The sequence below is a fragment of the Heliangelus exortis genome, chromosome 5 (genome assembly GCF_036169615.1).
Source record: "Heliangelus exortis chromosome 5, bHelExo1.hap1, whole genome shotgun sequence".
Taxonomy (NCBI): domain Eukaryota; kingdom Metazoa; phylum Chordata; class Aves; order Apodiformes; family Trochilidae; genus Heliangelus; species Heliangelus exortis.
In genome coordinates this window covers 22,645,641-22,672,215 of record NC_092426.1, presented here as the reverse complement: position 1 = coordinate 22,672,215, position 26,575 = coordinate 22,645,641, and the positions used below count along the sequence as shown (strand labels likewise).

General features: G+C 45.8%; 1 protein-coding gene across 5 annotated transcripts in view; it reads left to right on the top strand.

Annotated features, from left to right (window-relative positions):
• Positions 1-26,575, top strand: part of FLVCR2 (FLVCR choline and putative heme transporter 2) — a 42,539-nt gene that overhangs the window by 7,124 nt on the left and 8,840 nt on the right. Inside the window, exons 2-12 of one of the 5 annotated variants that reach the window (XR_011726296.1) lie at positions 6,137-6,278; positions 7,505-7,645; positions 12,283-12,350; positions 13,123-13,226; positions 18,158-18,268; positions 20,661-20,766; positions 21,224-21,335; positions 21,737-21,792; positions 22,534-22,645; positions 24,180-24,272; positions 25,583-25,680. Coding sequence is in view for 4 of the 5 variants with exons in the window: in XM_071745952.1 (XP_071602053.1) it covers positions 6,137-6,278; positions 7,505-7,645; positions 12,283-12,350; positions 13,123-13,226; positions 18,158-18,268; positions 20,661-20,766; positions 21,224-21,335; positions 21,737-21,792; positions 21,933-22,148 (1,056 nt within the window). In the remaining variant the exon portion in view is untranslated. The other 4 variants (XM_071745953.1, XM_071745952.1, XM_071745956.1 and 1 more) reach the window with 4 other exon arrangements.

Sequence of the window (26,575 nt, the reverse complement as noted above, 5' to 3'; positions counted from 1 at the left end):
GTTACTTGGTTGATGTGGATGTAGAGGATCAGAAGCAGTGCTGTGCATTCCAAGTAAACGATACAAGAGCAGTACTGTACCTCCCCAGCAGTTAGATGAATCTTTTCCTGCTCCCCTGCTTTCAGAAGCAGTGGAAGAGGCTCTGTAAGAAATAGAGCAATGACCCTGGAGGAAACTGGGTTGATGTGACCCTCAGAATCTGTGTACATGGCCCTGTGCAGAGCTGCCAGGATGGGAGGATGTTGACCGTTTGACTCAGTGATCTTAGAGGTCTTTTCCAACCATGATAATTGTGTAATTCAGGAGGGAAGTCTTTGGTGCAGGTGAAGTGTTGGTTTTATTCATGCTTTGAAACGCTGAATTTGGTGAGAGTTTTACAAATGTCCTTCAGAGAGAGGTCTGCAGTGGGTAGTTAAATGCTCCTGTTTCTGTTCTCCAGGCTCATCTACACCTGCCCTTGTTGAATTTGGTCTGTTTGTGTGGGTAGTAGTGTGGGTTTTCTGTTGATTCGTTCTTTTGAACCCCTGAGTGAATAACATCTGATCCTGATGCCTTAGAGAAGAAATTAGTTGAAATAAATTAAGATCTTCCACTTACAATGCTTCAGATTTTTCCCATGGGAAGAGGTTCTGTTGATGTGGAAACCTCCCATAAACACCATGTTACGAATGCTGGTGCAAGACTTTATTTAGTTCTCCCTTTTTCTCAAATGTTCTCCTTCCTCAGTGATCATCTTTTGGCCCTGCAGACTTTCTGATCTGGCTGTGTTTGAAGAGTTTTGACTTAGTTCATAAAGCTGTTCTGCACCTTTTTTGGGTCTTAATTATGGTTTTATGTTAGAAAGAATAACATCTAGTTTTTGAGTTGTGTGTTGGTGGTGAGTTTTTTTGTTTATCTTTTTTCTTAACCATGCCTTTATTCTGTTCTAAAAACTTTAGCTAATATTCTCTAGGCTTGCACCGAGATTCTGATTCAGTGTCTTTACACAGCCTTAATGCCATTTCCAAGCATTTAATTTCCTTGGCTTTTCTGTTTAATTTACTTCTAGCAAGCTTCTTCCCTTTTTGGCAGCTCACTCTTGTGAGTTAGATATTGCTATAGTGCTTTGGAGGGTGTTTTTTTTTTTAATCACTGCTACAAGGAAGCTGAATTTGAGTGCAGTGCAGTGAGTGCATTTTGTAATATTGATTGTGGTCACACTGTACTGCCTGAGGTCTAAATCACAAATTGTGCTGCTACTTACAGGTTCTCCTCAGAAAGGAGTATTTATGGAATCCAGAAATGCAGTCTCTGCATCAGCTTTGTCATGGTGCTTATTTGGTCTACAAGGACATTGCTGAAATTTTTCACTGTTGTATTTTTTATGCCTTCGCAGCATCTCTTTCTATCTTTTAACACTTAAAGTGACCTTCTAGGTTTGGTGGTCTCCTCTGTCAATATTTGTGCTTACTTATGGAATTCTATAGGGCTTCTGTATTCCTGTTGATGACTCTTAGATTTCTTTCAGGTGGAGACCCAGTCCTCCATCAATCATTCATTTACAATTTTTATGTTGATACCACATTGATTATCTTCCTTCAGCAGACTCAATATACAAACAGCTAAACTTAGTTAGGCATCTTATTTTTCATTTCAAGACTTTGTATGTATTTATACCATTTTGTTAGCCACTTGCTCTTTGTTTTGTTCCTTGTTCTTGGGTATGTGTGAATTGTGAATGTGACGTTGCTGTTGGGACTGGTCCTTAACAAAATTCAGGTGGGAAATACATTCTTTCTATCATTTATCAGCCTTTAAGGAATAAGTAATCTGAACAGTCCACTCTGCAGTAGTTGTTGACCTCCTTGGTATTCTGTTTAAAAATTACACCAAAGCCTTCTTAGAATAAAGCACCATCAGCTTTGTTCCTGAGGAGAGATTCTTGGAAACCAGGACACTGTTGCGTGTTTTGGGTGTGGGAATGCTGAATGGTATGCTGAATTTTGGTAACTAGATCTCTGTAGATCTCGGAGATTTTTCTGGCTGTACAAAGGCTGGAGGTACAAATTTGTATGCTGATGAAGGGCACTACACTATGAATGCTAACGACTGGTGGTCTCTGTAGGGAGTGTAGCACAGACTGTTGCAGAACCAACCTTGTTTTTACATTGCTTTATTTTCAAGCCATGATGTGAGTTTTGGAGAAGGGAGCAAGATTTTTCCCTTGCTAAGACATCTTTAAAATTTTTGGTTAACCAGTTACAGTATTGTCTGTTGGGCACCAGACTGAAAATCTCCTTATGACAGATAAAGTATGTGCTGTATGATACTCACTGAGAGCTTGTCTTTGTTTCTAAAAATGGTATGAATAATCTGGGAGCTGTGAGTATCCTCCTGGAAATCTTGAGTTTCAGTCTACTGAAGGGGTTTCATTTTTATAGATACTGCTTTGAAATATAAAATGTAGCTCCTATTGCTATGACTGCTGGTATTTTTTTCCCCCTTCTACCATCTAGTCCTTCTCAAAAGTTTAACAACCTCCTAATGGATAAAAGTGGTTCATTTTTGGGAGAGGTGAAGGGAGAGGAAAAAACATCAATTTATGGAAAATTGTTCAGATTTTCTGAAAACAACAGCAGGGTCTAAGAAAGCTGAATAAACCTGTGTCCTATAGGGTAAGTGGTTCCCAGTAAAGGATTTCTGAACAGTTTGCGAAACAGGTTCTCAATAGTGTTTTCTGCCAGGTACATCAGATAGATCCTTTTTCAGGAAGGAAAAGCTAGAGGAAGACCTGAAGAGTGAATCTTGACCGTGGTCCTGGAGAAACTTATATCAAAGGTCAGAATAAAGTATGGATCCCTTTCCTGTGTTTTTTTACTGTGGATCAGCAGCTTCTAGGAGTAGCATGTGATTGTAGAGAGCAGGAAGCCAAGAGGCACCAAGCACAGGAATCCAGCCCAGTTCTTCCAACAGTGGAACAGTGATAAGACAAAGGAGCAACTTCCAGGAAAGTGTTCATAGACCATTTTTGGTAAAAGGTGGAAGGGCACATGTGAGACCTGATACATAAAAATTAGTAGGTTTCTCCTCTTGAATGGAAAGAACATCACTGAGAGTCTTTTCTTCAAAGCTTGAACTTTTAGAAATTAATGCTAAGGAGACAGGAGTGAAGCCATATTTGGCTTTGTCCTGGGCTGGGCAGGCACACCGGAGCCACAAGCCCAAAATAAATATGCTGGGGAAACAAACAGGCTTCTGCCCTGTAGGAGTGATCCCTGTGAGCATCTGTGTTTGGTGCAGTTGCCTTTTCTGTGCAGTTACAGGCTTGTTTCCCTTGAGCAGAGAAGGGGGAGGAGTGTAATTTAATGAACATCAGAAGTTGATGCTTCTAAGCCAGCTGATAGTTGTGCTTGCTGATAGTCAGTGAGCCTCAGGTCAGCAGGCAGTGCAGGGGAGAGCAGACTTACTCTGTGTGACAAGGGGCTGGGGATAGGCCATGTCTCAACAAAGTCAATTTCTGGCAAGTTTAGTCTCGTGTCAGAGGCTGTCTGTGCTGTATGGGTGTTAGGAAGGTTTAACCTTCCTAATGGTCTCTTAAGTTTTCTCCCAAGTTCTTTGAGTCCTTGACTTGCTTGCTGTCTGGGAGAGAACAACTTAAGTCTCTCTTCAGTCCATTTAATCAACCCCAAATATTTGCATTCCTGTTAGTGCCCTGACCCTGTGTAATCTCATATTGAGTCTCCTCACTGGTTCCCTGTGATGTCCTAGCCCCAGGAATGAACTCAGCATAGGTGCCTGTTGCTGGTCCTCAACCATACAATTCTAGGTCTAAGTGGAGGACATTGGAGAAATCCAGTGGAAGACACAGGAGAAGTTTGGCCAGACATAGTTGGAAGTTACTTGTTTGTGAACTAAATGGAGTGTCTGAGTCTAGCAAATAGCTGTGTTTAAAGCACAAGCATTATTTCTGTCTAAAAAATCCATCATCTGGCAGGAGGAGGAGAAGGGAGGGAGTTTGTGGAGAATATTCTGGGGTTGGGTGGCGTGAGCTGATTTTTATCCCAACTAGCAGATATGGCACCTGAAATGTATTTGTTCTGTGATCTTGATCCTGGCCAGTGAGTGGGTCTTCCATAATGAGTCCCTTGGCATCCCAGAAACATGGAGATGTGACAGAGAAAGCACGAGGAATTTTTGCTAGAAGGGAGCCCAGGCAACATGTCTGAGGTCATGCGTGGGTTAGGCATGAGGAGTCATTATACACTGTGTGCTTGGATGTGAGCATGGTCCTTGCTTTCCACACCTGTAGAATTATAGACCCTTTCCAGGCACTGTGTAGACACTGAGCACTGCAGAATCCTGTAGGGTAGCAGTTGGCTGGTGGTACTGTCTTGCTGCTAAGTCATCGGTGAGACATAAAAAGTATCCCCCAGTCTGTTACCCTGGAACAATGGGTCATCATGGTGCTAATTGAGTCCTGTTGATCTCATGTGTCCTAAGGAAGCTGTAAGTGCAACTGGCTGAATTTGACCATATCCTCATTTCCATGTTGTGGCTCTATAGAGGCTGTATTGGTGTAACACAAATAACCACTGTGGGTGGGATTTTCTTGAACTGCAAGTCTGCACTGGTTCAGTTAGCACTGTTCTAGTATTGTTAGTGCTTTTTTGTCTCCAGGCAAATTGTACACTCTGCAAAAGAGATTGGAAATTTCAACTTCAAGGAAGGATGAGAGAATGGTTACATGGCCAACTGGCATCTCATGTTCTTGGGTGCTTTCTCAGTCCTTCCACCTACTGGAGACTCCTGTGTGTGCCATGTCACTGTTCACAACAAACATAGGCTTAAATCGGGAAGTAGCATAAATTAGGTTGTTGCTAAACAAAAAATTGCCTTTGCCCCAAATAGTGATGAGTGCCAGAGCCTTGAGAGAAAGGAAGGACTGAGCTTGAGGATGGCTAATTTTCTGAGGTCTGAGAGGGCTGCATGTGCTTGGAAGGACCAGAGGAACAAGTAAGTAAGCAGTGCTTGAGAACCAAACAGTGGTTGAAACAAAGCCACTGTGAAACTTGAGGGGGAGAGTGGCTTTTGTAGGCTCCTCTTGCATTTAGAGTACTCAAAAATGTGCTGAGTGCACTTTTAGTTCACACTTTATGAAGTCCAAGCACCAAAGCAGCTATTTCTTTTATCTTCCATTTGAGGGTGGCACTGAAGGTCTGTGCCACTGTCAGTCCTACTTACCAGTGTGGCAAAGCCTGTGCTGCTATACGTCCTTATCGCTGTCCTGGAGAACAGCTGTGGAGTTAAAAGCCCTAATGTCTTCACAAAAGTGTGTGCTGCCACTCCAGGAGCTCCTCAGCTGGACATGAGGGCTCTTGGTGCAGTAGAGGCCAGAGCTGCAGGTGTTTCTTGCAGCCCTTCAGAGCCAAGCATTTTATTCAGGAGAAGTTGCCAACCAAGCCTTATCACAAAACCTTGATGTTTTGGATGTGTGGCATCAGCACTTCCTCTGCTCTCAATCTCTTTCTATGCTTTTATAAGTTCTCGTGGAGGTCACAGGTGAGACTTATCCATGGAGGGGGCTCATTAGGAAACAGTCTCAAGAAGTGGCTGAGCCAGATGAGTATCTTATTCATTAGGAATGGGCAGGTTTCTGCCTCAGCCCTTGTGCTTGTCTGTCTAAGAAATAAATTGCTTCAGCTCATTAACCCAGCAAAGAACTGTGGTGGGTTTTGACAGTCTTTTTAATGAGCAACCAGAGCAGAGGCAAGATAAGGACAGGGATTTGTGTGTGTAGGCAGGAGGGGGGGACAGGAACAAACATGTATGGGCAAAGCAAGACCTTCATGTTGATAGAGGCAAATAGAACTGCTCAGTTCTGTTGTAAAACCTTACCTTGAATATCCTGTCAGTTGTAAGTGCATTGGGGGGGGAACCTTTTTTATGGACTAACTGCAATGGGTAGCTGGCTTTTATCTCTTGATTGTTGCTTGGTAAAGAAGATTTTCACCTTGGTTTTGAAATTGGATTATTCTCAGCTGAATCCTCATGGGGCATCAGAGGCATCAGAGGGTTGAGCTGTGGGTGGTGGCAGTGTTGCAGTTCCATGTCACACCTTGTTGTGTGTGGTTCCATGTGTGTTTTCTCTCCTTCTCAGCTTGGCATCGCTGTGGGCTTTCTGGTCCCTCCAGTTCTGGTTCCCAATGTGGAGGATGTGGAGAAGCTGGCCTACCACATCAGCATCATGTTCTTCATGACTGCAGGCGTGGCAACAGCCCTATTCATCCTGGTCATCGTAGGTAAGAAGGTGGGAGTGTGCACAGGAAACCACGTGGGACTGAAAAGAATCAGCCTCTGTGTGTGATGGGTCTCTGTGCTAGGAAATGGGCTGGGGAGGTCAGATAAGGGTGTGTTCTAGCACAGAGTTAACAGGGTCATGCAATACCATATTTTGCTGCTTCAAGCCCTTGGTAAACAGTACATGTAGAATACAAGAGTGTGAGTGAGCTTGTCAAATTTTTCATTTCATCATTTGATTGCCTGCATAATAAAACTGGCATGAGTAAGTCCTGTAAAAGCCAACAGAAATCTTCCAACGTCCAGAGTAATTTTACCTGCAAACAGGATGCTGGGCCTTGGGTTATGTCTGGGTTATGGACCTGACAACCACTTGGGTAGGGAGAAAGGGACAGGTTATATGGCATCACTGGAACAAGCTGTTCCCAGGAGGGAAAAAGGTAACCAGTTGAGTTGAGAGATGGAAGCAATAAGGGCAGTAGCAGAACACCAGAGGTGAGATTCTCTTACTTAACACATGAAGTGAAAGCCAGATCTTTAGCATGAAAGATGAGCATACAGGGGAGCAGAGCTTGTCTGCTGAACTTCATGTAATTTTTTTTTTTTTATAGGCTCCTCTTGTCAGCTTGTTCACATTGCCTGGCAGCTGAATCAGATGTAGATTTTAAAGAATCTGGGGCAGGGAATAGACAAGGTACAAAATGGCTGTAGAACCCAGTACAGTAGTATCCCCTGTGTCTGGTATTCCTGGATGCTGCTTTAGTACTGGCTAGGGACAGCAGATGACAGGGCCAACTTAGGAAATGCTAGACCTGAACTAAAATCTGGCATAGGTCATTGGTCCCTAGGCACTAGGCAATGCAGGGCATCAGGCCACCTTTGTGAGCTGGCTTTTCCCATTCCACTTTTGCATTTGTAACTCCACACAACACATCTGCAGCTGGCTGGCCATCCTCCTGCATTATTTGTCCTGGGAACTTTTGTTACTGCCAGACACTGCCTACACAGAAAACTAATTGAAGGCAAAGTGTTTCTCCAGTGGCAAAAGTTACTGTTGGAGAGACTTTGTTCCTGGATAAGCTCACACATGAAGATCAAAGTTTAAGGATAATGGTGTGTTTTGTACACTTGCATTTGCTGCTGTCCCTTAAATGGCTCTACAAACATTGTGTGCTCAGGCTTCTTGATTTCACTATTACAAACAGGTGTATTTTTTGTCTGGTTTCAGTCTTCAAGGAGAAGCCTCCATACCCTCCAAGCCGAGCTCAAGCCTTGATCCAGTCTAGACCACCAGAGGAGTATTCCTACATGCAATCAATCCTCCGTCTGCTCCGCAATCCCAACTTTTTGCTGCTTATGGTCACTTATGGTAAGGTCTGGCCTTTCTTCCCCACAGTTATCACTGCCAGGAAAGCTCAGCTTCTCCCTCCCTCTCTGTGCTCTGCTGGGGTGGTAGCTGGCCTGAGTTGCTTTAGAGGAGGATAAGGAAAGCTTTGCTGGCACAGACCAGGAGTCCTTCTGGCCCAGTAAACTCTAGCAGTGGTTACTAGCAAATACCTTGGGAAGAACAGAAGCAAGACAAGACAAGCACACAGAGGACAATATGCCTCCAGTGTTTGACTGTTTTCTGTTAAAGGGATTTTCTTATCCTATTGTATTTTTTTTAAAAGTCAGTTTGTTACTTGCAATGAACTCATCTAAGTGCTTACCTAAGAAATTATGGAACTGTGCCTGAGTGCATGTCACAGCTCTGAGTGAAAGTCATTTCCCAAGGCAAGGATATGGTTGCCAGGCATGCCAGTGGAGGTCATGTGGAGCATGCAGATGTACAGACTGAGTCCATTTGTCCTTTGATGCTTGCTGCTCTTCAGTAGTCTTGGTCTATTTCTCTGTCTGAGGACAGCATGATGTGTTGAATCTGTTCCTGATAGTGAATTGTCATATTAAAAAGCATTTTTCTCTTTAGCAGAAAGATCATTGCAAATCTGTGCCTGGCTGCATATCAGGATATATGGTGGCCAGCTAGTCTACAGGGGACCCCATTTCTCACCAGCTTGCTGTAGAAGCTCCTCAGGGCAGGAGTTAAATAGTTCTGGAATTTCTGCTGTTCTGCCAGCAGTTTTGCATAAGGGACCTGGTGGATGAGTAGCCAGCTTGGAGAGAGTGAGATAGTGGCTTTGTACCTGCTGAGAGTACTAGTGGTCTTTGGAGTTGGTGAATTCTTCCCCAATCTCGGTGTAATTGTCTTCTCAAAATACCCTTCTCAGGTTGCTTCTAAACTCTGCTGGTTTGCATTGCAGCTTATGGTGGTTTGTTGGTGTTTTTGTTTTTTTCTTTTTTTCCCTCATGTACATCGGGAAGTACATGGAAGAGTACTCTCAGAAAGTGGAGATAGAAAACACTGTTAGGCAGACAGTATCTAAAAGTTGGATTCCGTCATCTACTCAGTTTGCACATACCCTTTCAGAGAAAAGAAGTGGGAAAGCATTTAAAGCATTTGTTCCAATAGGTGTGAATAAATCCTAGATGAGAGAGGAGGGCTTTAAGTATGAAGAGTATGTTAAGAATCTAAGCCCACTGGGATAATTCCCTTCTGGCAGTCACAAACAAAGTGGAAAGACTGTTCAGTGGCTCATAATTCAGTCTTCCTGCTGGTTTGTGCATTTATTCTGTACCTCTCTGTGTCAGCCTCATGTCAGCCTCCAGTTTGACTTGAGCTGGTGTCTGTTACTCAGAAAGGGAACTATGCAGTGAAACTTTCGTGAAGCTTTTTTGTAGCTACTCTAGCTTTAGAAGGGGGATAGTTTTACCTACTCAAGTCAGAAGTTAAGTTGGACAAGATTTAAGACATTTGCAGCCACATGAGTGCAACTGAGTCATTCTCCCTAGCCAACAAAAAGATACCTGCAGCCTCTCCTAGCTTTTGTATTGGCATAGTGTGTGACAGGGCAGAAGAGAGGGGGAAATCTGCTGCTTGTTCATCTCCCCTGCTGTAGAAAGAAAGGGGACCTTTACATGATGCCAGGTCAGACCAGGTCTTCAGACCTCTAAGGTCTTAATATTACTAGCAGCTGCCAACTCCTTTCCTGTGATAAGATTTGGAATGCTGTAAGCATTGGTAACACTGCAGCTATGTTAGTGCTAGTGAACTGTTTTCCAGTAAAACCCACAGACAGCCTTTACATAAGGGCTGCTGATGTTGCTTCTGTAAAGCTGAGTTTATTGGGTTTGGGCTTCGAACTGGAGAGCATGTTGCTACTGGGAGGCAATAGGAAGGAAAAGGGTAAGAAAACCTGGGAAAGGCTAATGAAGTGGGAGCCATTAGACAGCATCAAAGAATCAGCATTTGTAAAGGTGATGGGGCAATAAGGAGGAGGCAGGGCAATGAGATATCTGTATAAGGAACCATTATCCTGAAAGCTTTCAAGGGTGAAGAAGAGGGAGACCAATAGTTTGGCATGTAGGCAGTAGGCTACTTAGCTATAGAAGACTTTGGTTCTAGTCTGAGGCTTAATAAGAGCTCCTTTTTGAGCCATAAGCAATAAATTTCCCCTTTCTGGCCTCTGTAAAATAGAGGAGACACTGTGAGGTCTCAAAAATATTCTTCTACAGTACATTACAAGCAACCCACAGTAACTGCCTAATTAATCAAGTGGCACTGGACCCTCAGATGTTCTGCTTTCAGCTACTAGTTCTGGTTCTTTTCATCTGCATAGGCAAATGGGCACTGCCCCACTGGAAATGATTCCTACCTTTTTTATAGGCATCAAAACAGCTGTAATTAACAGGGAAAATTCACTGAGCAACTGTGACATGTCAAATGCCTACAACTTTTGCCAGCCTTCACAAATGCAAATTTGGCATATTGTCTTGATTCTTAGAATATTTTGCCTGACTCCGGTGCCAAGTGTTGCTGCCAGCTCTGCAACGCTTTCTGCCCAGCTTGCGAGCAGGTGCTCTTCTTTCTCTTGGAAACTGCATGCATCAGAACTGCTGAGAAGCTGATACCCTGACAGCATCGGCTACCAGAGCAGCATCTGGCTGTCCCTACAAAGCTACTGTCCTCTTGGCTGGGTGAGAAGTAGATGTACACAAATGACTGATCTGTTTATGCCCAGCTTTGAAGTGAAGCAGTGGTGGGTAAAGGGATGGTGCTGATCTGCCACACACTCCAGTGTCCTGGTACTGCAGTTTGTGATGTCTCCTAGTCAACAGTGTGCCCCAGAGGTGGAGTCCAGGTAAAGCTCATTTTCTGAGCTGAAAAATGTGAGATGAAACAGCTCTTGTTAGCTGTTTTGCCATAGCCATGTGTTGCAAAGAGCCAGGTTTCAAGGCTGCAGGGCATCTCCTTGCTATGGGATCTCCAGTTATTGCCCCCCCTCTCTGGCTGCTGACCCTCACGGAGTTTCCAGCCTTTTTGAGTAACTCTTGGAAAGGACTGAGTGGATTGTCACTGCCTAGTCACTCAGCTTACTAGCCTCTCCTGTAACCTTCTGACACATGCTTTGGGAGCACGGAGTGCTGTCAGAAGCAATTGGCTTGGGATCACTTGCATAAGATTCTTCATCTGTTCTCTGTGCCATGAAGCTCTGGAGCGAGTTCTGCTTAATGTTGTCAGAGATGGTCTGGGAAGTGTTGATGACCCCTCCAGCTGTCAATCTTATGGCCTTACAGAGTGTTTCATGAGCTGTGTAGTGCAATGGGTATCCAAGGTCCCAGTGAAGGAGTGGCCGTGGTGCAGGATTGCTGAGTACTTCAGGGTCAGGGGAGCTGGAGGACTTCAGGGTTAGAGGAGCTCAGGGTTTTGTTCCCTTTGTCAAAGCGCTCTGCCTGCTGGACTGTGTGCATGTATTGCAATGTTTCTGCTTTTAGCTGAGGATGAAAGAGAAAAAGTAGAAGACGGGAGCTTTACATGTACTGGTCTGGCAGGTTTTCAGGCATCTGTGCCAGAGTTTTTAAGCCCATGCCTCCTTATGGAGGTGTGAGCTATAGTGGTGTACCCATCCCTCCCCCCATCAGGGTCACTGAAGCCTTGAAGAGAAACTGACTGCAAATGTAAATTACTTTCTGAGAAGAAAGTTGTGCTGACTGTTACAGACCTCATCCACCTGGGGAAGGTTTCTCAGTATCACCCAAGGTGAGAGTGTAGCCGTTGTGGTACTTAAGGTTCAACGCCCATGTGGATGCTTTTTGTGCCCTTGGGAGGTGTTTGACTCAACCAGAGCTGCATCTAAGCTGGAGCAGTGTCTGAACAGGGCTTGACCATCATTGCCCCAACAGTTTCCATTCTCACCTTGGGTGATACTGAGAAGCCTTCACCAGGTGGTTGATGCCTTCAGCAGTTAATCCAACTTCCTTTTCAGAAAGACAGTTACTTTCACAGTCGTTTTTTTTTCTTTTTCTCAGGCCTCAGTGATATCTTTAAAATGCAAGACTTTTCCCATGCAGACACACACCAGGTGCCCAAGAGGGAGGGGGGCAGGGACAGTGTTGCGGTCTGTGCTTCGCCATCAGCTCTGCTCCTACTTGCCTTCTGGTGTTTCTTGGCTTAGAGAGGAGGCTTTTCTACTGGGTCTCAGCAGGGAGAGTGCTATCAGGTGCTTCTCTGGGAGGAAACCAAACAGGTCAATGGCACTGGTGTTAATTGAATCACAGGTCACTTTGGCTTGGGGGGGAGAAAACTCAACTGCTAAGATGGAACTCGGTGTAAGGCAGTGTTGAGACTCTATGAAGGACTTGAAAGTCCTTGCAGTATTAGGAATGTGTACAGCTTTCCTCTAAGGTAAGAAACATCCTGAAATCCTTGGGCATACTGAGATCTGACTGTACTTGGTCTGCATTTCTTTCAGTAATCTTTATCTAGCCAGACTGGATGGCTCTTCTGAGACTCTGCAGCCTTGTTACAGAGTGCTGCTTCCAAAGATCTCTCTCTCCATTTCTGGCTTTTTACTACCCAGCAGGAGAGTAGCAGACTCTGAATGTGCTGCATTTTTTTCCCCCTCTCAGGTCTGAATACAGGTTGCTTCTACGCCCTGTCCACTCTGCTGAACCGCATGGTGATCCATCACTACCCAGTAAGTGCATCCAACCCTCATGGCCTCTGATGCTTTTTGTTGTCCAGCATTGGTTTCTAAAGGAGTCTGTGAGAAATGCACTGCTACAGCACATTTGTCTGTCTCTGGCACAAGTTGGCTGGCTGTCAAGAGGGCATTGGTTCCTTTAGTTCTTTACACCACTCCGTGCAAAAGCTCTAGCAAAGGCAGCTCCTTTACACCCTAAATGACAGTATTTTAATGAGAAATTCGCCCAGGAATTTCCTCTGCCCTATTCCTGATAGTGATTTCTGCTGGGACATCTGTACTGGCTGCCCACATTTGTGCTCTGGTGGCAGAAGGGTGGGGTGCCTCAGTAGCTGAGCTACTGTAGAGCATCCTGATGGGGCTGCATGCCAGAGATGTCATTTCCATGCTGCCTTACAGTTGGTCCCAATATTTCCTGGCTGAGCTAGCCTAGATTGTAGCACAGGCAGCAAGCAACTTCATAGGGATTATGCTGACTTGTGGAGTGTTCCACGAGTTCATGCTGGCCAGCACTCACCTTTTTTTCTGGGCTGGCTCAGAGAGAAGTGTCAAACCAATTTTCTTCATGGGCCAGGATAGGGCACTGCATTGGCTCATAGTGGATCTGAAAGTGTTCTTGCAGAATCTAGTGCTGGTTAGTGTGTTACCAGCAGAAGACATGTATGGGACACTAATTTTGGTGTCTTTTCTGTGTTCTCTGGACTTTGCTTCGTAATGGCTGTGACTTGGCTCTTGCATTTGTGTGAGTGTGTGTGTCTCACCACAGGGGGAGGAGGTGAATGCTGGCAGGATTGGACTCACCATTATACTGTCGGGGATGGTTGGGGCTCTGATCTCCGGCTTCTGGTTGGACAGGACCAAAACCTACAAGTAAGCCCCTTGTTTACCTCTGTGCCCTGAGTGACTGTGCTGTGCTAGGAGCAACCCTGTGCAGCTGCAACTCCAGTCCTGGGACTGAATCATTGGGAGGGTTTGTAGGAAAAAATAAGGTTCTTCAAAATCCATTTAGTCTAAATGAAGTTTGGAGCTGCGTGTTAATCTGCACTGGGCCTATACAAGGTCTGGTTCTAGAAGTCCCTAGAGAGGCATAAGAAGAGGATGAGATGGTCCAGCAGCTGCTTTGTTAGGGATGAGAGAGTTCTTGGCACAAACAGAATCAATACTGTACCAGACCATTCCTCAGCCCTTACAAACCAGCTTTTGTGAATCTTTGTCCAGCTTAATGAAAGGCACATTGAATCCAGTGCCTGGAGGCATTGTGTAAGGGTGTGTTGCTGTATCTAGGGTAGGCATAAGGGATTGCAGGCAAGTGATTCTGGGTTTGCTGACTGTTGGGTTTGGAAAGCAGATCTGGCCAGCCTACCCTGCCTTCTGAATGGGAATAGCTGAGAGTCTTTGTGTGTCCTGCAGCTCTCAGTCCTCAGGAACTCAGATCTCACTGAAAGACCTCTGAAGCCTGGGGGATGGACATTGCCTCTCCTGACTTATGTTTGGATTCATGTAACCAGCTTTTCAGTTTCCCTGATGGCTTTGAAAACTGTGCTACAACCTGTTCTCTGAGCAGGTTGAGTGAGAGTGGGCTTTGCTGGTGATGAGCCGAAGGCAAGTTCAGAGTCCTTTTCCTTGCAGCAGTTTTGCACCAGGAGGAGTCCTACTGCCATTATTTTACCTGGTATTTCAGGCAAGGAAAGCATATTGTCACATTTTGGGCAGCTTCTGAAATGGGCTCTGTGGGCTTGCAGCTTCTGAAATGGCCTCTGGCCCTATCTGTCAAGTACAGGGGTCAAAAAATGGAGAAGAAATGGGCTTCTCTAACATGAACAAATGGTAACTGACTCCTTGGGGTGCTGGGAAAGAGGAGCAGACTAATACAGAGAATGTATTATTGCTGTCCCTAGATCCTTGTGCACCACAAAGTAGTTTGGCTTTCCTGGGAAATAGACAGCTGCTATGAACTGCACTAGCTAACTGTGCAGTGTAATCTTGTGTCTCTTTCCAGCCTGGGGCTAGTGGCAAGGTAGCCTCAGCTGGCACTGCTAGGCCAGATGGTCTTCCTGATTTTCCCTCAGTGGAATTAGGTTGCAGCGTGAAGGTTGAAGAGCTTTACAGCTCACCAGCTGGAGCTGCAACTTGAAATTTGGCAGAATGGAAGAAGGGGGGAAATGAATATATCTTCTGAATTTGTTCCATGACCTTTGTTTGCTTGGAAGGACCAGGTAGGTGAGCAGAGCTGCCTGAGACTGCAGAGAAATAGGGCTGTGATACCCATGGACTTTATCCTTAAGATCCCAGAGACTATCTGGGGATAGATTTAGTCTTAGGTGAGGAAAAACACTGAAGAATTTATTCTCCATCACAAACCACAAAGTGGATTTTTGCAGAACTAGCAGAATTTTTGAGTGTTACAGAGTCTTTATTTAGCCCCATTTAAAAAGTCTATTTAAAAAACCTGTCAAGATGCCAGATGTTCTAGGTGGGTACCCTCCCCCTTCCCTCTGCTGCTCAGATAGTGTCAGGAACAAAATGGTAAGCACATGAAAATGAGGAAGGAAAGATTTCAAGTCCTTTTTTTAAGTCAGCTTGGAGAGAGAGGGGAAGCAAATTAATAGGATCCAGCTGTGATTGAGGGGAGCAGGGGAAGGTTAATAACAGAAGGAACTGCAGAGCTCTACATGCTTGTTTGATCTTTACTGTCCCATCAGCAGTTCCTTGAAACAGTGAGGCTGTGCTAAGTCAAGCTTTCCCCATCTGTCATATTCAGGCACAAAATGGCCTTGCATTCTTGCTTTTATTTGGCAGCCAAGTCCCTGCAGCAGCCTCTGCACTGTACTTCTTGTTGGAATTAGCAGGTGTGGATTTGGCCCATATAAATACCCAAGTTATGTTGTGACAAGTGAGTAGTCCCAGGACTGGGGCTACCTCTGGTGTGATGGGTTGATGGGAACAGCCCACCTCTTCAAAGGAACACACCTTTTACAACAAGTTAAATGGGGCTCCATATACATCCTTCAGGTTCCTGTCTCGAAGGAGAAATTGTGACACCTGGAGACCACTGGGTGTATTGGTATTTGTAGCAGAGTCTGTCTCAGAATCAAGGGTTTGGGCACTGGATTAGTCAGCACTTCTCTTTGACTATACTTTGCTTTTAAGGGCAGTGTTCACATGGCCTGTGGTCCATTTGGTTCTAGACAGTGCTCTCTGCTGTCGTTGCTGCATCACTGTAAGACAAGATGTCAGAAATATCCATGGCTCTCCATTGACTTGGCAGAGGACCCCAAGTGGTGTTTTAAACTTAGGTCTCTAACAGGCTCAAAGTTCATTAAAATCTGGGAAAGGGAAGAAAGACTGGGATACTGGAGAATGGGATGCTTGCATCTCTTCCACTGAAAGGTGAATGGTTAGTCCGTGTGTGGTGGTGATGTCTTCACCCTGTCTTGTCATATGTTTTATAGAAATAATTTACCAAGGCTGTCCTTTTTTTGTGACCTTCATGCTGGAAGAAAGTGGTATAAAACAATGCTGAAGGATTAGGGAGTGATGAAAACCAAATAAAACCCTCTTAAATTCTTCCCTTCTCCAGCATCTGAGACCTCAGTGTCTTCAGCAGTGAGATGCTGCTGGGAGTATAGGAAGAAGGCCTTTGCTCAGCATCTTGTGCAGCCTGGAATGTGCCATCCTCATGGCAAAGACTGTGGAAGCCATTTGTTGTCTCAGCTTGTATAGCAGAGCACTCTGGAACTGCACACAACATCCCATTGAGCAGCAAAAGCAAGTTGTGGCCTCCCACCCTGTGCCTTGTTCATTTGCTGCTTCAGATGTTGTTTGACTCTAGGGTTTTGGCAGCTCCAGTGTCCTGAGAGTCTGGTCCTGCTGCCCTTTGGCTTTCTTCATCCAAGTGACCTTGTGAGACACAGCTGTGCTGGGTTGTGTCTGTTCCTCACTCTAAGCCTTCCTCTGGAGTTGGCTGAACATCAGGAGTTGTGGTCTCCATTTTAGTCGTGTTCCCTGCTTGTGCTTCCCCTGGTTGTTTTTTTTAACCCAAGATCTCTCTTTTCTCACAGTCCCTTGTGTGAACTCTTTAATCTGCCTCTACAAAAGGGTAGGGAATGTGGCTGTGAGGGCACGTGGATGTCAGGGCAGCTTAGGTTCAACTAAGTGACAAGCATGTCAGATCCTTTGCAGGTCTCCCTCTGGGTCTGCAGATGGTGCTTTTGTAGCACTGTTGTCTTAAGATGATGTAGCAGGATTTTCAGCCTGCACTCAGTGCCTTACTCAGCCTGTTAAGGAAACCAGTGGTACCTATTTCAGACAATGATATTACCAGTCCCTGTGGGGTCATCATGGGAACAGATTGCTAAAACCACCAGACTGCTGTGTGACTGTCCTCTCTGAATCTCCTTCTCCTCCTTTGTGTTTTTATCTCTTCCATAAGATATTTATGGCTATGATAAGAGGATTATCAAACAAAACTGGGCATTCTTCCATGCCCTGGTGGCCATTGCCCTCTAATGAACATGGTGACAAAGGGCACTTCCTGAGAAATGCCCTGCCTCAACCCCAGTGTCTTTCCCCAGGAATTTCTTTTTTTCCCTATGCACCAGTTTGAGGTTTAGTTTATTTAGTAGAATTCTAGTAGCTGATGCCAAACACTTTCTTTAATGGATTAAAACCAAACAAGCTACTAAACAAGTAGCTTGTCATTATACATTTAACTTCTTCCTAAAAGACAATGGCCAAAAAATTTTGTCAAGTCTGGCAACTGTTCTGCTTTCAAGATCCTGGTGGAATTTCAGTCAGGTAAAGAATTTACCTTTCCTTCCTTTCCAAAACTATGTACTGTGAAGGCCTACTTGCTACTTCCTGTACTAGAAAGCACATTGGATGTTTGGATGGGAAGAGTTTCCGTGGTGTCTAGTCAGGAATGACAATTTTGGTTCTGGTAAAGCTGGCCTGGGCTGCTGCATGTGTCTCACAGTACCAAGCCCACTGACAGTCCTCAGCATGACCAGGCTACAGGTCTGCCTTGTTCCCCAGGATCTGCCCAGTGTCCTTCCTGGCCATGGGCTCTCTTTGTCCCGAGACCTGGCTCAGCTGCTGTTGGCTGTGGAACTGGCAGTAGCCCTGCTAAATGCTCCTGTGGCTTGACAATGTGGCTGTGAGAACTACCTGGCTTACACTTCACCTCTCCAACTACAGGAGGCAATTAAAACATGGAAAGGAGCATCAATGAAAGGTATTTTGGACAGCACTGAAAAATACCAGCCCATAACACTGCAGCAGTATTGTCACCTCTTTCCTTTGCTTTCCTGCTTGAGAGTGCTCAACCCCCTTGGCTTCTGCTCACAAGTATGTCCAACTGGTTATACTACAGAGAGTGCCCAAGAAAGATTAATGAGCTCTTTATTTGGCTCTTATTCTACCCCTCAAGAAGCATGTATAGTCCGTGACCAAGTGCCTGTCAGTCCATGGTAGGATCTCAGATTCTTGGTTACCTCAAAGGAACCTCCTTATAGATGTGATACCACCACCCCACAGGGAGTAAAGGTCATGAGGTAGGGATGTGAGAACTCCTAGGTCCTGTTCTTGCTTCTCCTGCTGCCCTGTTGTGTGTACAGGCCCTTCCATGCTCTGTGTCAGTACATTTTCTCTATCTTGTATAAGGGTGTCAGAGAGGTGTGCAAACTTTTTTACTTTTTTTTTTTTTTTGTAAACCACATGCTGCAAACTATACCAAGATCTGTGGGGAAAAAAATGAAGGAGGACTAGATTAAATAAAAACCTTTTTCTGTATTTCCTTGCAGACAGACAACACTGGTTGTTTATATCATGTCTCTGATGGGAATGATAGCCTACACTTTCACTCTGAGCCTAGGCCACCTCTGGGTGGTCTTTCTGACTGCAGGCATGCTGGGGTAAGTTCATATGCAGGCTTCTTTCTTCTACTTACGAGCTGCTAAGGTAGGAGCAGTGAGGCAATGCTCATGGCACAGGAGTGATTGGGAAGAGTCACAGCCTATGTGTGGCTCCTGCATGGATTAGGGACAGAATTATCTGCTCTTCCCATCTCTCTCCTGTACATGTTTTGTTAGAGACAGGGACACTAGCATGGCCCTGCTTAGCTGCAGCTGCCTTAAATGTTCCAGATAATCAAATGAAAGTATTTGGGAAATGAGTGGTACCACAGCCCCACAGATGACCAGTGGACAGAAATGAAAAGTGTATGGGCCTGGGTGGCTGTTTGACCATGCTGGGAATCATGTCCCCGAGAGATACTTGTGGAAGATGCTGCTTTTAGTGCCTCATTGTTGTAGAAACCATCAGCTTCCTGCTGGCCTGGCTCTGTGTCTTGAGGCTGTGGGCAAAGATATTTCTGGGTAGGAGTAAAACCTGTGTCATGGTGAGGGGGAGTCATACAGCTGTCTGGGCTGTGACAATTCTAGGGGACAGAACAGGCCGACTTTCAAGAAGACAACTCTCCATGGGACAACTCTCTGTGGACATCTCTCCATGGGACAGCCTCTATGCAGGTTGGCAGATGTTACCAGATCTCCCCAGTGCATGGTGCCACACCATGAGTCCCCAGCACACAGCCAGCTCTGCAAGCCCTTGAATATCAGCAGGGGCTCTGAGTGGTGTCGCGAGGAGCCCCAAGCACCTAGCAGCAAGCAGTCTCTCACGAGGGACTGCCAGTGAGCCCATTCCTGTCGTGCCTGCAGTGGACATTACATCAGGGGGAGGAGGAGGAGGTGGCATGCAGGCAGGGGACAAGTGGCAGGAGAGTTGGGAGGTAAGCAGCAGTGGGAGCATCTCCAGGCACAGCTCCAACCTTGCTGCCTGAGCACTGCTTGGCAGGAGAACCTGCCATTTTATTGACCTCAGGTTGTTTTTTCTTTTCCTCTTTTTTTGGGAGGGGTGTTGTTGTTTTGAAGGACTTACAGGCACAGAGTCCTGTCACCCCAGCATTTTCCCCAGCCCTGCAGAAGGGAATATGTGTTCACCACAAACAGTATGGTGCCAGCTGTCCACAAGACACTTCTATGGGCTTTCTGTTGGGACAACTGTATGCCAATTGGCAGGTGGGACTTGTTCAGCACTGTGAACAGAACCATGGGAAGCAGGTGGCTCTGCTCATAGTGCTCTGATTTTTTTGCAAGGAATCTGTGTATGTACAGAGGAGTTCTAGGGTATGGTTTGAACAACAAAATTTGTAACATGAAAAATTAACTGTGCAATACAGGCAACTAAATATAACATGAGAACCTAAAAATTGATATAAGATAAAGGCAATTCAGTGAAACACAAGATATTGTGTATACTCTGAAAGCAGTGTTAAACAAATGCAATTAAAAACATGAAAACACAGTTTTAAAAAGTGTTGTTCAGGACTGCAACCTGTAACAATCAGTTCATAATATGTTTGATTGAGTCACATTTATCTCATTGTTAATTTTTGTGTTACAAATTGTGCTACTCATACTATACTCTTGAACTCCTCTATGTATATACAGTTCCCTTGCAAAATCAGAGCTCTGTGAGCAGAGCTGCCTGCTCCCCCAGGTTCTGTTCACAGAACATGCAATTGTCCCAGTGGTGAGTCAGTGGTGTAGAAATGTCTGATGGAGAGTTGTTCGGAGGGGAGCTGGTTGCAGCAGGCACTTGGCAGTGTACAGTTGTCCTAAACCCAAGCCCTGGGCAACTGGGAACACGGTGAGCCAGCAGTCCTTGGCACTGCAACTCTTCTTCCCTATCTGCACAGTGCACATGGCAGTACTGGCACTGGGGTGGCTGTAGGGACTTGGTGGGAGACAGTGAGGTGGCTGTCTGCTCCCCAGATCCCAGAGCAAAATCGTCCTGTAGTTCTCCCAACTTGCCTTGCAGCCTGCCTGTGCATTAGCTGGACATGCTTATGCTGGTCATAATTTTAATTTTTTGTGTTTCGCATTAGATTTAGACGCCTTTATGTCATCATTCCCTTTATGTCATCATTGCCTTTATCTCATTGTTAACTTAAATATTAATTTATTATTCTCCTCTAGACACCATGCAGAGCCCCTGCTGATGTTCAGGGGTTTTGTGGAGCTTGCCATGTGCCAGGGAGGACTGGTGTGGTGTTGTGTGCCAGGAGGACCAGTGGCATCTGCTGACTTCCAAACAGTTGTCCTACAGAGAGATGGCCATGGAGAGTTGGCCTAGAATTCTAAGGGAAATATCACATGCAGTCAGTGAATCCCAAGAAGGATACGGGCCTCTTTATTCTTCCTTCTGGCAGTGTCTGAATCTTCCTTTCTCTGTATTTCTTTTCAGGTTTTTCATGACAGGATACCTTCCCCTGGGCTTTGAGTTTGCTGCAGAGTTGACATACCCAGAATCAGAAGGGACATCATCAGGGCTCCTTAATGTCTCAGCACAGGTGCGTGTGCTCTTTTCCATTTGCTTGCCTCTTTACAGATAAAATGGTAATTTTAACACTAGCCTTGGCTCCTATTTCTTTTCTATGATTATTGTAATGTACTGCAGATCTAAGCACCTTGGCACCTTGCTTTTCGAATTATGTTCGTCATGGCATTTCTCTAGTGGCACCTATTCTGTCTCTGCTTAGGAAAATCCATCAGAATGTCAGCCATGCTTGCCTTTTTCAACATTGCTTCTAACAGCCTAGTACTTGGTTCTTGTCCAGTGAGAGGCAGGATTCAAACCTTAAGGATCACCTGTGTTCCCATCAGCTGCAAGGAGGTGCCTCTGGGTGTTGGCCTCTAGGCCAACAACTTGATTGGCCTGTATGTGATGATATTTTGGTAAAGCTGGGAAGCTGTTCAGACTGCTTTATAATAACAGTACAGCTTGACACTGCCTTTGTTTGTGTGTAGATTTTTGGTATTGCCTTCACCATCAGCCAAGGGCAAATCATGGACCGCTTTGGGACAAAGGCAGGAAACCTCTTTCTTTGTTCCTTCCTGTTCCTGGGAACCATTATGACAGGTAATTACATTTTGCAGTGTTCCTCTGCTGTAACTCTTCCCCTTGGGCTTAGCATATGAATTGAAGGGCTTTTGTATGTAGTTGTGCCTGCAGGAAAAAGCAGGACCCACACAGCAGACCCATAGCAATGCTGCTGAGCTTTTTAAAGTACTTGATCTGTGTTACGAAGAAAATCCAGGGCTTCTTGCCCTGACTGCTGGCTGGAGTCTCAAAGATGCACGTTCTACATGCTGCAATAAGGAGTCTCTATCCTGCCTGTTTCAGAAGTGCTCACTGCCTGATTCAGGAGAGTGATTTCCCTTGCTCACTGTAACACACTCCTGTCTCCTCTGGGGCCTCTACTGCCCCTTTGAGTCCTGGGAAAATTGATCTTCACGTCTTTTTTCCTTCCTCTGTCCCAGCATTCATTAAGGCTGATCTCCGAAGACAGCAGGCCAATTTGGATAATGAACAGACAGTAAGTAAACTCCCCCTTCAATCCCTGCTGTGTCCCTGCTATTAGCTCAGGACAACACCCAGCTTCTCTCCTTTCTAGGAACGAGGCTGCTCTTTTCAGAGTTATGATTTCAGCTGCAATTCTCTTCTCTTATCTCACAGCTTCTTGTCCAGCCTGTTGGGAAGCTCCTTGTTGGTATTTTCAGGCAGGTGGCTATTACCCAAGCTCTGCCAGCTGCTGGGCCCTATGTTTGCTTACTGTTAATGTCACTCAGAATGTGTAGGCTCTGGCCCTCTGGGAGTCTGCAGGGCTTCACACATCTAGGAAGAGATGTTGAGCAGCTCTGTGCTCACTTCTCTTCCCTAACAGTGCACTGACCCCTCCAGTGCTTTGCCCTTGTGTAGAGTTGGGTAACTATTATTCCAGACCTCTAGGGAGGCAGATTAGTCCCCTTATTCCTTGTCCTCAGCTGACAGTTGGGGTTTAGTGTATGGGAATGGAGGAAACTAAGTGGCAAAACCCAAATAAAGGCTTGAGCAGCCTGACTTGTCACACTTCATGTAGACAGGGCTGCTAGTTCATATGTGAGCACCAGAGCTCAGGGTATGCTGTGCAATAAATGCAGAGGTTTCCTGAAGAACCTCAGGAAGAGGACCTCTGGTGAACTAATTGCAGTGGACACTCTTAGAAGCTTTCCCTGGAGAGAAATGGAGTGGACTGGTAGTTGGTTGAAGCTCTTATTGCTTTGGGCTCATCTTCTAGGACATTAGCAGAGAAGTCCACTCAATGGTCTTGAAGCCACCAGTGACTATGACTAGCAAAATGCATAAGTTCAGATCTCTGTTTGCTTGATTCACCTCTGTTCAGACGACAAGTCTATGGGACCAGATGGGATCCACCCAAGGGTGATGAGAGAGCTGGCAGAAGAGCTCGCCAAGCCTCTCTCTATCATCTACCAACGGTCCTGGCTAACTGGGGACATCCCAGATGATTGGAAGTTGGCGAATGTCACGCCAATCCACAAAAAGGGCTGGAAGGAGAACCCAGAAAACTACAGGCCCGTCAGCCTGACCTCAGTGCCTGGCAGGGATATGGAACAGATGATCCTCAGTGTAATCACACAGCACCTGCAGGATGGGCAAGGGATTAGACCCAGCCAGCACAGGTTTAGGAAGGGCAGGTCCTGTCTGACCAACCTGATCTCCTTTTATGATCAAGTGACCCGCCTGGTGGATGAGGGGAAGGCTGTGGATGTGGTCTACCTGGACTTCAGCAAAGCCTTTGACACCGTCTCCCACAGCATTCTCCTGAAAAAGCTGTCAGCCCACAGCTTGGACAGGAGCACCCTGTGCTGGGTTAGGAACTGGCTGGAGGCCCCCAGAGAGTGGTGCTGAACGGTGCTGCATCCAGTTGGTGGCCAGTCACCAGTGGTGTCCCCCAGGGATCAGTGTTGGACCCAGTTCTGGTTAATATCTTTATTGATGATTTAGATGAGGGGATTGAGTCGATCATCACCAAATTTGCAGATGACACTAAGCTGGGGGGAAGTGTCAATCAGCTGGAAGGCAGGAGGGCTTTGCAGAGGGACCTGGACAGACTGGAGAGTTGGGCTGATTCCAACAGGATGAGGTTCAACAAGGCCAAGTGCCGGGTCCTGCACTTTGGCCACAACAACCCCATGGGGAGCTCCAGGCTGGGCACAGAGTGGCTGAGAGCAGCCAGACAGAAAGGGACCTGGGAGTCTGGATTGACAGGAAGCTGAACATGAGCCAGCAGTGTGCCCAGGTGGCCAAGAAGGCCAATGGCATCCTGGCCTGTATCAGGAACAGCGTGGCCAGCAGGTCCAAGGAAGTGATTCTGCCCCTGTACTCAGTGCTGGTGAGGCCACACCTCGAGTACTGTGTCCAGTTCTGGGCCCCACAGTTTAGGAAGGATATCGAGGTCCTGGAGCAGGTCCAAAGGAGGGCAACTAGGCTGGTGAAGGGACTCGAGCACAGATCCTATGAGGAGAGGCTGAGGGAGCTGGGGCTGTTCAGCCTGGAGAAGAGGAGGCTCAGAGGAGACCTCATCACTCTCTACAGCTACCTGAAAGGAGGGTGTAGCCAGGTGGGGGTTGGTCTCTTTTCCCAGGCAACCCTCAGCAAGACAAGAGGGCACGATCTCAAGTTGTGCCGGGGGAGGTTTAGGTTGGACATTAGAAAGAATTTCTTTACCAAGAGGGTGATCAGACATTGGAATGGGCTGCCCTGGGAAGCAGTGGATTCTCCATCCCTGGAGATATTTAAAAAGAGACTGGATGTGGCACTCAGTGCCATGGGCTGGTAACTGCAGTGGTAGTGGATCAAGGGTTGGACTTGATGATCTCTGAGGTCCCTTCCAACCCAGCCAATTCTATGATTCTATGACAGTGCTGCCTTCCTCCAGATAATGTAACAACTCCAGTTTGGAGACAGACTAGAAGATCCAAGAAGCATCTCTGCTCCAACAGGCTGCTCAGGAAGGTGGACATTCAATTACAAAATATATGCTTTTATTTTTATTCTGTTTTCTTATTTTTATTTTGGTTTTATTTATTTTTACTGAACTACCTAGGCACAAATTCAGAGGGTAAGTAAAGGAAATATATGCTACCATGAGTACTTCTTGCACATATAGTTCTAGACTGGATATGGGGGGAAAAAAGGCCATACAATTTATCTAGTTTGGGTAAAGGAATTTGCCCTTCTCTCCACTGTTGCAATTTTAAAAGAATTCCTGCTTTTTTTTTTCTCTCTGATGCTTATAACTTTGGCTGACTTTAGCATTGGTGAGCATCATGGTCTACGGGACCTAGCTAGAAGACAGATGGTGTCTCAGAATCCTGGAGTGAATGGGACTAACTGGAACAGACTTAGTTAAGCTCACCTGGGGTAAAGACCAGTCTGTTTTGATATACACCAGACTGCTTGTATTCCTTGATAAACAAATGCTGAAGTCAAAGGCAGGAAATGAATTGTATGCCAAAGCATCCTCTGCAGTCCCTGCAGCAGCAAGGTTGTAATGAGAACTGCTGGTGCCACTTGATTTGTAACACATATGTGGAAGGCCTAGGAAATACCAAGGTCTTTCGGCAGTGAACAGGATGCCTAGGAGTAGTGAATTCCTTCCCCTCTGTCAGCCACTTATCTGTTGAATTGTACACTTCTGTTTAAGACATTTTTAGTCTAAATCTTTTTAGTATAAACACAATTGGTTAAGAGCTTGCTGCTTGCAGGGAGAGGGGTGTTGAAGCCACAGCAAAGGCAGTACAGGTGTCATTTCTGTAATCCCAAAAGCCTCCAGAACTGACTGCACTAAGAACCAGAGGGATATGTGTGAGGTAAGAGATCTCAGTCAGTCAAAAACTTTTCTGGCAGCTCCTTACCCTTGAGGAGTGATACTCTGAGGAAGTCATGATGGACACCCCACTGCACCCCCAAGTGTGGCCTCCACATGGCTGAGCTCACCTGGGTACTTCTCAGGCTTAACAACATACCCCAGCTACTCAGCCAGCTGAAGGTGGGCTGAACCTGGTTGGTGTTCTGCACTAACATGGATGCCTCAGTCTGGTGATCTGCCAGCTGGGCTTGGGCATTCTGTTCTGCCTTTGTGGAGAGCTCTGACTGTGTCAGGTACTGGAGCTTTTCTGTGTGGCACACATGCCTTACACATGCTTGGGTGATTTTACTGGTTTCCTCCTTTGCCTGTTCCTCTTTTTTATTTTCCCCCTTTCATTTCCCTCTCTACTTGCCTTCATCTTTTCTGGGATGGTGACTTATGGCTGTTGTTACAGAGACTCCAAGGCATCAATCAGATCACGGATTACGGGACTCTAGCTCGTAACCCTAACCCCATCAATTCCCATTCCTGCTCACTAGCTCATACACAAAGGTAGGAGAATTGCACTAATCTGCTTTTCTGAACATTTAATGGTGGCACAGGCACCAAGCCAATGGCACTTTTAGGGTGATAGCAATGGCTGTAGAGTATGGAGAATCTTTCCGGCCTTCTCAGGTACCCATCTGAGAGGAAAGACAAGACCACTTTTGATAACAGAGTAGAGATCCCACCAAACTCATGTCAGATAGGGGCATAAGGATTCAACTAGGTGCAGCAAAGTCAAGTCTGGTCCTGGAGCAGATGAACTGAATTGATGCTATGTTATTGGAGAGAGGAGATGCAGGCATTTGGAGACTCTTCTCTAATGTTACTTTTTCAGTCCAGATTCTTGTCTGGAAGTGATATCAGGAGCCCTGTAGAAGAGTTGGCTTTGATCACAGCCATGGCACACGTCCACCTTCAAGAAGGAAATATAAAAGCATCTAGCAATAACAAAGACATTGGGTTGGTGCCTTTTGGTATAAGAATGCCTAAAAATTGTAAAGCTCTGTGCTTGCTGATCTGTGAATCTCAATAGTACTTGGCATTTTCTCAGCTCTTGCTTGGGGTGTAATGCTTGATTACTCACTGTCCTCTGCTTCACACTGACTGGCTACCCTTTGCTTTTCAAGGTGTTCTTCAAGTGTCTTTATCACTTAGTGCTATAGCCAGCAAGACGTAACAGGCAAAAGCAGACTGTCCATTGGGAGAAGCAGCTGTACTTCTACTAAGTCTAGGATCTGTGCCACAGGGAGTGTGAAGCTGCCACACTTTGCTGCAAGTGTGGGGAGAAGTCCCATGGGCAGGGCAAGATTTGATTGCAAGAGTTGATTCCGGGCTGAGTGTTTCTGAAACTGTATCCATGCTGCAGTCTGTGGCAGTTTTAGCATGGCAGATATGTGGTGTA